This window comes from Choloepus didactylus, chromosome 3, assembly GCF_015220235.1.
Source record: "Choloepus didactylus isolate mChoDid1 chromosome 3, mChoDid1.pri, whole genome shotgun sequence".
In the NCBI taxonomy this organism is placed as follows: domain Eukaryota; kingdom Metazoa; phylum Chordata; class Mammalia; order Pilosa; family Megalonychidae; genus Choloepus; species Choloepus didactylus.
In genome coordinates this window covers 52,668,120-52,680,981 of record NC_051309.1, presented here as the reverse complement: position 1 = coordinate 52,680,981, position 12,862 = coordinate 52,668,120, and the positions used below count along the sequence as shown (strand labels likewise).

Genomic DNA, 12,862 nt, shown 5'->3' with positions numbered 1-12,862 from the left:
CCATAGGTAATATAATATTTTAGAGTGTTTCCTTCTAGTCTCTATTTCTCTTTTTTAAAAAAAAATCTATTTTGTTCACATTTTATAAATTTTGGGTCATATGCATGAACAGTTTGACAGTGGCTTCGCCTTGCTAGAATATGATATCTGTCTTAGGACCTGTTACAGGCACATTTATATTCACTCATCATTCATTTATTCAGCAAATAACTTACAGGGCACATATTATGTACCACTTACATGCCATGGGAGTCAAATGAGTTTCATATCCCTCTATCTAGCCCCAACCAAATCATTAACAACAGATGATATAACCAGTAAAATCACAAGACCTTTACCCACACACCTACCATTCTTGAGGTCATTCACTTCTCCATGGCCCCACTGCCACTTTTTCTTGTCCCTGCATGTGTCTCATTTGCAGGCTTCACTGTGCAGCAAGAGGGATTATGTCTTTTTAAAGGCAGTCTTTGCTACTACGCCCCACTACTCCCACCACATCTCAAACCCTTCAGTGGATGCTCACAGGTAACCAAATAACGACAAGGCCTGAAAAGCCCTCCCAGTTTTGCCCATCCCCATCCTCCCAAGTCCTACCATTGTGTCCTGGTTCCTGGCTCTGCCTAATTCAACTCACTGAAACTTCAACTGTCAGATGTGTCTCTTTTAGGCAGGCCTTCCCCGACCTTCCTGAGGCAGATGCCTTTTGTTACAGGCTTTTAACTGGCCAAGTAGCTCTGCCATAGCACCAGTCAATTTTGCGTTTCTTTATGTAAAAATTATATAGCTTCTCTCCCGCCATACCGGAGGTTCCACAAAGGCAGTGGCTACATTTGTGTTCATCTTCCATAGCAAGTGTAGGCCTGACTGACCTCGGTTTGCAAGCTTAAATTCGATAGGCATCACCTGGGGTGCTTATTAACTGTTTCACCCCAGATAGTAATTCAGGCTAGGAATCTACATTTTTACAAGCACCTCCTAGGTTGGATATTGATGCAGTTGGGCCCTTCCTCTTGAGATGTACTCTTCTAGAGTTAACTCAAATCCATTTAAGTCCTTGAATCTTACCCTGTATTTGATTACACACAAGCTTCCAAGATGTTAGACTTACTAAGGTATAGTTAGGGTTAACTCCCCTCCAACGGGGTTGCTGGAGAATAGGAAGGGGACATAATCAGCACTGGATCCCAATTATGTGGCTTCTGTAACCTTTAAACCAATAGCCCTCAACTTGTAATTTCATTAGAAGCATCTGAGGCTCTAAGCTTGGGACCACCCTGACAGGCCTCTGGAAGTGGAGCCTCTGCTTACTTTGGAATCACTTGGGAAGCTCTTACGTGCAGCTAGGATTGAGAATCCATGCTGCCTGAGGTTGCTCAAACAGTTCCCTGACTAAAACTGCAAGTCACTGAGGACAATAAAAGCTAAAGCTGTCTCTAACTGGAAATTTTAAAATACATTTGGGGTTTTTTTAAAGTTGTGATTTTTTTTTTAAACAGGAAGTTACCTGCTGAAGTTCATTTGATGAGTGTTATTTAACATCTTCAAGAAGCTGTACTTAGCCACCCTATTCCCAGCCCCACTTATACCACATCCATAAAATGACTAACAAGTCAGATTAGCTCTCCCCAGCCTCTCTACTCCCAAGTGTGTTACCCACTAAACCAAGATCATCTGCATGTACTGGTTACCTACATTTAGCCAGCCACTTTGGGTTAGCTCCCACTGGCTCCTCACACCGAGGAATGGCTCTGTCTCCACCTCCATCAAATGCTCATGTTAGTGTTTAGAAAGCTTGCTTTTATTCAGTTACTAATGGTTTGCTTACAAGCTTCAGACCTACATAAATAGTAACCCTCACGTGTATGAGCGCCTGTAAATTGTTCAAGTGGTTATAAATAACCTTGCTCAGAGCCTGGCACACCATAAACAACAAACGTTGAGAATAAAGGTAGTAAGGTGACAGCCTCAGAACAGGACCAGCTCTCCTAAAAATTTTTAAACATACAATTTTAGGCAATTTATAGATTGTTTTGCAATACATTTATTTGAAGGCTTTGTGAAAATGCACAGCCCTTTCATGAAGTATTTTCAGAAGAGGGAGGTGGAAAGGAGATGGGGCATGGAGAAAAGCTCACATCTGTTCCAATAACACAGCTTTAGCAGGACCATTGTTACATTCATTTAAATGATATATTTGAAGCTGAAAGTGCTGTCACAGGAAAGGCGTTTGCCTTTGCATCTCCCACACAAATCTTGACGATGGGGCCTTTTCGGGTCCACGTGACGAAGTTTTACTGGACAGGAGCATCTAGTCTGTTTACAACTCTGAAAAAAATCAAAGTGAGAAGTCAGGAATTCACCAAGCGCTTATCTTCTAGGACTTCAAAGGTATTTTTCTAGTCCATTCAAAAGCTTATTGTGTACTATAAGCAAGGCCCTTTCCTAACCTCATTCTGTCTGTCTACAGCTCCACCTGGCAATGACAGATTTAGGAACAGAGTATGTTTATAACTATGCTGTAGTGGTACCACCTTGTATTGGATTCACTTCTGAATTATGAAATTTCTTTAGAAGATGAGAATTTTCTAAAAAGAAATCTTTTCCCTCACTTGAAGTATTGTGAAGGGTGGAGAATAAACAAGTAGGGGAGAGGAGTTGATAATGAAAGCTAAGGTGTGAGGACTAGTGACTAGTAGCAAGCTATAAGTCAGGCCTGTCATCAATGGTTAGGCTGATCTAACTAGCAATTCAGGCTTCACTAGCTGTAAAATCAGGAAGATTTAATCATGGCTTTCCTCTTAGATTACCTAAGGCCCTCAATACAATGCAATGCTTAGTTAATAGTAAACAAGCAATATATTACCAGTAATCGCTTTAGCTGGGCAACAACTTAGATGTACTTTAAAACAAATTGCCCTCCCTTTGGGAGCTCTCAGGCAAGAGTGAAACTTTAAAACCCTGTGCTTACACTAGATAATTTAATTTGGTATGTGCTTCATAAAGGGGTGAAAAAGTCAACTTTGCCACCTTGTGTTAGTAGAAAGGTATCCCATTTTTCAAATTGTTTTCCATTACATTAGACCCTAAGTAGCAGGTGAAACAAGCATTAGAAGTGAGGTAAAAATCTCAAAAGTTTAACTTGACCAAGGTTTGCAGGAGCAGAAGGAAACTAGCACCTAGCCCCCACCTCCCACCCCTAAAAAAAAAGTCACCAACTAAAGTGACTAGGATCCTAGCCTCTTTAAGAATACATTGAAGAAACCCAACTAAAACCCCTCTAACCACTTCCCTATTCAGATTCAAAATGCAAACGCCTGCTTTACTTGACAGGTGATATCTTCCACTCGGTAAGGGTTATAAGATTTCTGACAAGTTCTGCAAAACTGCTTGAAGTAAACCTGTGATGAGAGACAGATAAAGTTAAAGCAAAGGCCCTCTGGACACTTGTCAAAAAGATGCCAGTTACCAGATACGTCTTACCTTGTTAGTGCCCTGTACACACCACACATAAGCACTTTCCCAGCGGATGTTGCAGTCCTTGCAGTGATAGTAGCCATATTTCTGTTCTAAGAACTGAACAACAGGATACCAGAGTTTAACCAACATGGCATCTGAGTTATCCTTCATTTCAGAAGCTGGGAAGGATCTATTTGATACTTAAAATTGGCAACTTCATTCTAGATCATGGAGAAAGGCCTCTATAGTAGTTAAATGAGCTAGCTAATTTTAGTCAAGCAAAATAAGTAAGCTTGGGTCCAAAAGAGTTTATATCCCAGATTAACTTGACCCATAAAGCAGGCTGACAGCTGACAAAAATAGATGTCTCTCAGACAGGCAAAGGAAAAGCCAAACATCTGGGGTGTTCTGAAGCATGAGATTCTTTAGGGAGGCTTTTTCTCCATAGGATCAAGTCTGATCTTAATTCACATACATGGAAGTGGTTAAGCCAAAGAAATAGAACAAGTTTACATCATAAAATACTTAAAGCATTTTAAGTACTTTAAGTACTTAAAAGTTGTAGTATTTTAAGTACTTTAGTATTCTAAATACTTAAAAGTTGTAGGTCTAAGATTAAGTTCTTTACCCTGCTAGTTAAATTTCCACCAAATAGACGTGCATAAGTCATATGTAATATAAACTAAAGTAGAATTACTTTATTCTTGAGCTTCCCTTCTTCCCTACCAGTGAGAAACAAGTTACAAACAAGTTTCAGGAGTTAGCCCTTTAAAATTGGAAGACACTTTGAAGAGCATGTAAAAGCAATCTCAGAGTGAACAAAGTGAAGCTGTGGAAGGTTGACTTCTCTAAGATCACACACAGCTCTTCAATGGACAAGCTAGGACTACGAGCCTTGAGGTCTTGATTCAATCCTCTACCCCACCCTCAAAAATGGCCTCTGGGATGACTGTGGAAGACACCGACAAAGAACTCTTCCCCACCTCTTATTTGGTCCAGCTGCCCGGGTTCCACTGCCCTCAGTGCACCCTTAGCCCTTTACCGTTAGGCTAGTATGAACTGGACCCCCAAGCCTGCTGCTCAGACAGCACTACAAAACGAGATTAACTCTGCGCTAACTAGCTCCTGGAAGGGCGCTTTTTAAAAATCAGGAAAGCTCCTAGGTAGGGAGGGCACTTCAGGAGTTCTAGCTTCCTTACACTGTCAGTTGAGGAAATGGAGGTTCAGAATCAGTTACAGGAGAGCAGACTCGGACCCCAGTGGTCACCTGTTAAGGTTTTTGCCACATTTATTTTAGATGTGGGAGTGGGATGCTTGGAAATCACTCTTAGGACAGTAAGTTCCCGTTTTCTGTTGTGTTCATACCCACCCTAGGTCATCCAAATGTGGGGTCAAGAGTGAACTACATGTCCACGGTCCGGGTTTTACACTCCAAACACGCTCAGAATAAGAAGGTTCAAAAGACGTCTCCCTAGCCATATCGTGTGGGGTTTTACAATCCCTGCAAATGAAGAGTCAAACTACCTTTGATTCAATTCTACTGCGGAACGCACGCTGACGTGGCCCGCGCTGTAGGAAGTTTGGCTTCCGCACGCGTCCTCAGCAGGGACGGGCACTCTCGAGGTTCCCTTGCCCTGGCCGCCTCCCCCAACCTGCCCAGGCCTCACCTGGAAGCGCAGGCGCTCCTTGCTCAGCTCGGGGCTCCGCGGCGACGACCCCTCTCCGGTGCCAGACGTCTCTTCACCGTCCTCTGCCCTCTCCACCGACCGGGGCTGCTCCGGGCTCGTAGGGGCAGGTCCCCCCTCGCCTCCCTCGCCTCCCCGAGCTTCCCGCGGCGGCAGCCCTGGTTGGTCGGCAGGCTGCTCCCAGCTCGCCCGCACGGCGGCCTGCGCCTCCTCGTGGTCCTCCTCAGCCCGCGGCCTCTGGGGCGCCTTCTTCGCCGGCGCCTCTCTTTCCTCCAGGCCTTGAGCTCTTCGGGGCGGCCCTCGCTCTCCCGCCGCGGACTCGGCCCCCTCCAGGAAGGTGGTGAGGCGGCGGGCGGCCACGGGGGAGTACACGGCCACGGTGCGCGGGAAGCGCACGGGCCGCAGGGCGCCGCTCGGCGGGCTGCCCTGATCTAGGGCCCCGGGGGCCGTTTGCGGGGAGGCGGAGCCGCTGCCGCCCGCGCCCTCGGTCGGCGCCGCATCGCGGGCCCGGCGCAGCAGTGTGCGCCGCCCCAGCGAGCACTGCACCGAGGCGTCGCGGCGCGGGTTCACCTGCACGCCCACGTCGCGGCTGCTGACTCTGTGCGGCCGCGGGGCGAGGCCCGGGCTCACCTGCGACAGGAGGGCCATGAGCTGCGCCCGCTGGTAGCTGTCGAAGTACTCGGCGGCCATCAGCTGTCCGTAGCCAGGGAAAGACGCGGGGGCCGCCCCCGGCCAGGAGGAGGAGGAGGAGGAAGCAGGTAGGTAGCCGTCGCCGCGGTGCCGCCAACCGCCCCCCGCGCCCTTGCTCTTCGCCGTCGGCGGGTAAGGGTACGAGTGGGGGGTGCACGCCGGGTACAGGTAACCGTCCAGCACCTCGTCCCCCAGGGCAGCCATCCGCGCAGCCCCAGCCGCTCCCAGCCGCCGCTGCGCCCTAAATAAGCGGCCTGGCGCGGGCCGTCGCGGAGGCGTGAAAGGCCCTGGGCCTCGGGTTCGCCGCGCGGGGCCGCCCTCCGCGCCCTTCCCGCCGCGGGTCTCGTGTCCCCCAGTCCCGGCCGGATGGCCTCGTCCCCGATCCTCTCCTTAAGGAAATAGTCAGCCCCGGGAGGTCGGCACGGTACCCTTAGATATCCTGGAAAAAGGATTTTCTTTTCGATGAAAGAACTGAATTGTAAGTGAGCTCGTCTGAGACGAGATGAGAGGGGTTCCAGCAAGAGACAACGATCATCGGCATTAGCAGAGCCAGGTGGTTCCCATAACCCGATTGCTCCAGGTGTCCGTGCTGCTGGGGAACTGAGGGAGCGGGCGCCTCTGGGATAATGGGCAAGAATGCGAAGCTTGGGAGAACTGCGTTGGGTCTATTAGCTATAAGCTAAGGTTATAGTTTATCTCAGAGTGGTTCTGAGAATTTTACCCAGTGAACCCTTTCAGCAAGTGTGTGGGGGAAACCCTCTGGGGCATCCATATCTAGGCTAATTGTTTTCTTTCCTGGAGCACATTCCCCCCACCCCTTACTTCCCCGCCCAAATAGTGACCAGGCGGTACTGTTAGTGATGACGGTCTGCAGGGCGGATAGTAGTTGTATAAATGTTCCTAACCAAACCACTCCTCACGGATAAATTGATTTGAGGTGTGTTTGCCTAAATGCTGAAGATCAAATCTGTCCCCAATTGAAAAGAAAATATTCTGTCCACTGGAAAAAAATGTTAGCTGTTCAGATAGATAGGTATTAGACTAAGTAATCAAATACATCACTGTAATTTTTCTCTGATTAGACACAGGTTTGAAAATAAGATACTATACTCTATTTCATTGTTTAATTGATCTGTTTTGGAATTTCTCTGAATACAGGTCAAAATTCAACACTGTCAAGTATTTATAAGTTGAGCAGAGCAATTTTTTTTACACAACAATTACATTAAATTCAATTATGCTTTACAAATATAGCTTGTTTTCACTCATATAAGATAATGCACCAAAATTCTACATTCCCAAGACCCTGTTATCTAAGAGCTTCCATGTTTGAAACAGTCATAGAAATTGGTAATGATGAAAACCATAAAGCACGTTTATCTAGCTCAGGCCTCACTTTATCAGTCTCAGGTGGAGGTTATATTGCACTATTGATTTGTAATTTGTGAAACCTCTTGGTTAATACACCAACGCAACCTTACAATGGGAAGATCATAACTGTTATATGTATGATAATATGAACCAATTGGTATCTCTATGTAAGTCATATACACAACCACTGACCATAAATACGAAGTAAAATTTCAGCAAGATAGAAGCTCCTGTGTATCCCCATTTTAGAGGGAAGTTTGAGTGGTTTCCATCATTATTAAATTATCTGCTTTCACTGTGCCATAGGAAGTGTCCGCCATTTCCTCTTCCTTTAGTTTCTTATAAGAAATATCTGTATCTTCATCTTCATCTAGAGGATCGCGCTTGTGCATTATTTCACTTCCATACATTTTATATATTAAAACAAAAATCCCTGCTTCTGCAGACTGGAAAAGGGCATAAAGCAAGGGAAACATGTACATGCTTCCTATGAGTCGTGGTGGAAAAGCCAGTTTTAAAATGGCAGTGCAGAGCTGCACATTCTGACTACCTGTTTCCAGACATACAGTCCTCTTGCAGTTGGGTGGAAGATGAAAGAGGGAGGCTAAGCCGTAGCCCGAGGCATAGCCTGCCAAAGGCATAAAAATTGCTATCCCGTAAACGGTTGCAGGGATTCTTGCCAGTAGTTCTGGTCCTAACATAGTGCCAGTCATTATGAAAAGGACCACCAGAATCACTAGGAGAGACCACAGGGAAACCTAGTAATAGAAAGCGGACAGACAAAAAGCCATAAAAAATAAGATGGTTGAATAGGAATTCAGGTCAGAGAATCATACTTTCTTGCAAGAAGAGACCCATGTAGACTGACCTCCCACACTAAACGGAGATCTTTGCCATAAAAAGTCTAACAGTATTTCTTCAGGGGGCATCCAGATACATGTCAGACAGCTCTAATTGTTAGGAGACCTGTCCTTTGTTTTGTGACAATGTGCCTTCTACAACCTCTAGCCATTGTCTTGGATATGCCCACAGAAGCCACAAGGGCCAGTCTACTTCTGAATGACAGCTCTTCAAAAGTTTAAAAAACAATTATGAGGTGCAAAGCCAGGCTACTCTCAAGCAGATTTTACCCACACTGTCAGACCCCATCATGTAATTCTGCTTTGGAGTCCTGACTGTTCTGAGAGTGCTTCTAATTTGTGAATGTGCCTCTCAAAATGGTACAGTTAGAATTGAGCCCAGTACCCTAGGTATGGTCTGATGAATAGAGCAGACAAGTGGACTTTTGCTTTCCCCAAACAAGAACCCATATTCTTCATAAGAAATCAGTTCTGGCTTTACTCATTAGTTGAAAGGCTATTAAAATCTATGAAACTTGAGTGCAATCATTTTAACCTTCAAAATACTTTATATCACAGAGGATTGTTAGCAATATTGGAACAATTATCAATTCCTAGTTTATGTAAGAGAAAATGTAAATATAAGATATGAAGAATTCTTTGCAATTTGGCAGTTATCCTCTTTTTTACATTTATAAAAATCTCAGCCTTGATTCTATTGATGCTTAGAAATTATAATAATAGATGGGTTTATATATATACTACAGTTGCTCTATATAAAACATTGTGCCACCTTAATGTTCTGGTGGGTATATTTCACTCATTCAAGTAAAACAGGTTGTGTACATAATAAGGTGGAAATCTTAAAACTCCTTTCACAGTTCTACTTCAGATTGGTAGTTAACTTGCTTTTAAAAGGGGGTAGAGAGGTGAGAGGAAGAATAGAGATCCACAGAGAACAACTTAATGTGTTGCTGCTTCTGGTTCCCTAGATATCTCTGAGGAAACGCTTTTGGAGTTTCTGGAATTGACATTACTTCATACTCTTCTTGAAAATTTACTTAAAATTTATCTGGGCTGATCAAAATTCTGTGTTAGAGGATGCTGAAATAATTACTATATAAGGCAATAGTACAAATGTATAATTGGCAGAAAAAAACTTACTAATCAACATGTTTATAAAGTTTCAAAATGTGTCCCACTGAAAGCACTGACAGGATATCTGTGATTCTTCATTTTGAAAATATGGCTTGAAAGTTTGTTTTCAGCTATTTCAGTCACTTGGGTGAGCATTGACATTGAATGCTCATTTTTAAAGTATTTTTTTTTTTTGCAAAAGTCTTTGCAAAAGTATAATAATGTTACAAACCATAACTTAATAGTAAGAGTGTGCTGGTTAAGGAATGGGGATAGCTTCATCTTAAACACAAAGCTAACTAAACTTATTGAATTAGCTTTTATTTAAATGTATTTCTTCTGTTTTTAGTGTGCAAATAGCTTATTTGATTAATTTTCTCTTAGAATTCTTAAGGTATTACAGTATTAATTTAATTAAGTTAATTAGTATTAATTTAATGATAAGTTAATTAGTATTAACTTAATGATTAAGCTTAATAAGTTCCTTAATGCAACTCAAGATTATCTATGGATACATTATATCTATATAATATGTATATTTAAAAACATATTATTTATTAAATTCACAATATATATGTTTATTTTAGAATAGGATTTCTTTTACTCAAGGCTGGATTTATATAGAAAAGAACCCTCTTTTTCATATTAATAAAAGTTAGCACCACTATGTAATCAGATTACTTAGAAAAATTAATATAAGTAAAAAAGATTATATCTTCTTAAATCTACATAATTGAAATGTTGATGTGGCTCCTTTTCTCTTCATTTGTCTTAGGGAATTTGCTTATGCATTTTACAGTAATTAGATATATATTTTATTTGATTTCCTAAAACGGGAATCCTGTTCATGGTTTATTCTTATTTACTAATATTGTTGAGTTCTCAAAGTTTAATTTACAAATATTTTAAGATTTTTCTCCAGTCAGCTATTAGAAAATCTCTGCTACTACAAAAAGCAGCAGTTTTTGAAAATAAAACAGTATTAAAGTATTTCACAAAATAAATTCTCTATCCTTTCATTGGCTTTAGAAATTATATAAAATACTGCAATGGGGAAGGAAAATTTAGTAATGGCAATATAATCTACATTCTTCATCCAGGTCCCAATTTTATTTTGTGTTCTAAGGCAAAATATTTTGTGTATGCTAGTATATTGCCATGATTTAACTTTTCAATTACTTTAGTCTTGTTAGAGTCCAGATTTATTTTCAGAAAAATAACAAAACATTTTTAAAGGACCTTTTTATAGGGCTTCTCAGCATTAAAGTTCTGCTTTTGAAAATATGGTAATGCATTTCTAAAATACTGCACAAAATCTATTAAAATAATTTTATTTAATCTGCTTTAATTTTTAATAATATAGTTTGTTAGTGGAAAATATGTTGCATTTAATTGAATCATCACCCCCCAATCTGTTTCTTCTCCATGAGTATTAATAGTTTTCTTTTGCTGTTTTTAGTTAAACCATATTTTAATAAAATCTACTATTTTAAGACTTGACTTACAAACAGCGGAAGTTAAAGGTGCTGCATAATTTTTTTTTTTTTAATTTTTCATCTATCCAAGCAATGCTGCCAAGCCCTTTCCCCTCTTTTCCAAACCTCTTAGCATTTCAGCCATGAGTTAGAGACCAAGGACTCTAGGAGAGACATAATGTATATGTCAGTCAAAGAGTGACCTTACCTTCACAATGTAGTCAGCCACACGGTTGTATTTGTAGCGAATGAAGACACCCAAACTAATAGGGATGAGGGTGCTGCAGAGAGTCAGGGTCACTGCCCCTAGGGGTAGTAATTGCACAAGAGGGGTGTTGATCCAAGCTCTGCTGTAGATCCACAGGCAGAGGGGCATCAAGAACAGGGCCAGAAGCGTCGAGGAGATGGTCATGATGATGCTGCAGAACGGGGAATGAGCAGAAGTCAGAGGGTCTCTGAGCCAAAGAGCCAGCCAACATCTTTCTTGCACACTGAGTAGAGGGGAAGGAGGTGGAGTCCCAGTCTCAAGGACCTACTTCATAGGAAGTACCAAGAGAGCAGCTCTCTAAACCCAAGTGAAATAATGAACCCCAGGCAGGAAAAAAATATTACCTCATGGCAGCTGCCCGACGCTTTAAAAAGCCTAATGAAGTGTTTACAGTCTGGATGATTCTGAGGGCAAAGAACATTCTTCTTTTGCCTTTTAAATTTTAATCCTCCAAAGCACCCTGTAATGTTAGATATGGGAAAGCTGCTGAATAGTACTTGTTGGATTGAGCTGAATTATATTGTACTCTATGTGCGAATACTTCTGGAGGGCCAATAGCCCTATTTTGCTAGCTTCAGATTTCCCCTTTCCCTTTGTCTCCTGCTGCCAGAGACTTGGCGCCGAGAGCTCACAACTTGGAGAGGGAAGTCGGCAGCTGGAGGGCCCGCGTGATGGCTGAAACCCTAAAACCCTCAGAGGAGCGCTGTCCATCTAGAACTTTCCCTCTGCGATATCACCTCTTCACCTCTCCCCTTACTTCTAAAATCCGGCGTCAACATCTTACTCCACTTTCTTCTTCCCTCTTCCTTTTCTTATTCCAAACACTTCTACTTCTTCTCTCCTTGGCCTTCAACCCCTGGCGGTAAAAGCGGTTGGCTGGGATGGGGAAGATGCCTAAAGAATAGACCTACACATACCTGAGGTTCATGTCGCCGTCAACCAGCAGAGACATAAGATTGGAGAGATTTCCGCCCGGGCAGCAGCCGCACAGGAGCACCGCCACGGCGGCCACCTCGTCCAGCGAGAAGATGAGCGCCAGCAGGAACGCCAGCAGCGGCAGGAAGCCGAACTGGCAGATCGCGGCCAGCAGCGCGCCCACGGGCCGGCGGACGTGCGCCCCGAAGTTGTTCACGTCCACCGTGCAGCCCAGGCCGAGCATGGTGATGCACAGGGCGGCGCCCACGAACACGTTCAGCCCGTGGTTCAGCGGCGTGTCCCAGAACGGGGTGTCGTGGGAGGCCCAGAGCCGAGGGAACGGGGAAGGGCTCTGGCTCTCCGTGCCGCCTGCGAAGCTGATGGTCGTCGGCTCTGGGGTCGGAGTAGCGCCGGGGCTGAAGCCCATGCTCGGACCTGGCTCGGGGAGACTGAGCCCAGGGCTGGGGCTGGGGCCGGGGCTGGAGGAAGGAGCGAGGGGAAAGTCCAAGTCGGGGCTCAGGCTGCTGGCATTGGGCAACAGGGTATAGTTGTCGGGCTGCAGAGAGGACGGGGCGAAGGACTGGGTTACATTGTCAGTGCCGTCCATGGCGCTGTCGGTGGGAAGCGGGAGGTCTGGCTCCTGCCCGCGCGGCGGATTTCTGCGCTCTCGCGGCGCGCGCCTCCTGCGTCCCTCGGTCCCCGCCGCCGTCCGTCTGTTGTCTGGCGGTCCACAGCCCCAGCACCCGGCTGCACCGCCGGCTGCGCGCCGCTGACGTGCTCCGAGGGTCGGTGCTCCGCGCGGGTTCTATGCACTCTTGTGGGCTGGTGCTTCTGAAAGCGCAGACCTCGACAGAGAACCTGAGCGCTGCGCGCGCTGCGCGCTCAGGCCCGCGCCGGGTAGGCCCCGCCCCCTCCGCCCGCAGCTAGACGGGCCCTCCTTTTAATCACCGTAAGTGGTTCTGTTAGAGTGCAGCCAGGAGCGGAACAAAGACCTGACAAAGGAAAAGAAAAAAACCTTGCTTG

At 44.7% G+C, this 12,862-nt stretch overlaps 2 protein-coding genes across 4 annotated transcripts; both read right to left on the bottom strand.

Moving 5' to 3' along the window:
• Window positions 1-350: 350 nt before the first annotated feature.
• ZAR1 (zygote arrest 1) lies at window positions 351-6,056 on the bottom strand. Of its 3 annotated transcripts, XM_037829760.1 has the most exons (5): window positions 5,127-6,056; window positions 3,484-3,576; window positions 3,327-3,401; window positions 2,139-2,328; window positions 351-430 (listed from the first exon to the last, which is right to left on the bottom strand). In XM_037829760.1, the coding sequence occupies exons 1-4, from the start codon at window positions 6,036-6,038 to the stop codon at window positions 2,185-2,187; spliced, it is 1,224 nt and encodes a 407-aa protein (XP_037685688.1). In that variant the 5' UTR covers window positions 6,039-6,056; the 3' UTR covers window positions 351-430; window positions 2,139-2,184. The 3 variants fall into 3 exon arrangements, with proteins under 3 accessions (XP_037685688.1, XP_037685687.1, XP_037685689.1); XM_037829759.1 differs by lacking the exon at window positions 351-430 and having other exon boundaries at window positions 2,057-2,328; XM_037829761.1 differs by lacking the exons at window positions 351-430; window positions 3,327-3,401 and having other exon boundaries at window positions 2,057-2,328.
• A 15-nt stretch (window positions 6,057-6,071) lies between these two features.
• SLC10A4 (solute carrier family 10 member 4) lies at window positions 6,072-12,640 on the bottom strand. Its single transcript, XM_037829762.1, has 3 exons — window positions 11,842-12,640; window positions 10,865-11,075; window positions 6,072-7,963 (listed from the first exon to the last, which is right to left on the bottom strand). Exons 1-3 carry the CDS (start codon window positions 12,444-12,446, stop codon window positions 7,451-7,453), a joined length of 1,329 nt encoding a protein of 442 aa, XP_037685690.1. The 5' UTR covers window positions 12,447-12,640; the 3' UTR covers window positions 6,072-7,450.
• Window positions 12,641-12,862: the final 222 nt, after the last annotated feature.

Coding starts and splice junctions, on each gene's coding strand:
- ZAR1 (XM_037829760.1), bottom strand. CDS start 6,038: ATGGCTGCCCTGGGGGACGAGGTGCTGGACGGTTACCTGTACCCGGCG. Junction 3,577..5,126: donor AGGAGCGCCTGCGCTTCCAG/GTGAGGCCTGGG, acceptor CCTGTTGTTCAG/TTCTTAGAACAGAAATATGG. Junction 2,329..3,326: donor TGGAAGATATCACCTGTCAA/GTAAAGCAGGCG, acceptor GATTTTTTTCAG/AGTTGTAAACAGACTAGATG.
- SLC10A4 (XM_037829762.1), bottom strand. CDS start 12,446: ATGGACGGCACTGACAATGTAACCCAGTCCTTCGCCCCGTCCTCTCTG. Junction 11,076..11,841: donor GACGGCGACATGAACCTCAG/GTATGTGTAGGT, acceptor CCCGTTCTGCAG/CATCATCATGACCATCTCCT. Junction 7,964..10,864: donor TGGCTGACTACATTGTGAAG/GTAAGGTCACTC, acceptor TTCTATTACTAG/GTTTCCCTGTGGTCTCTCCT.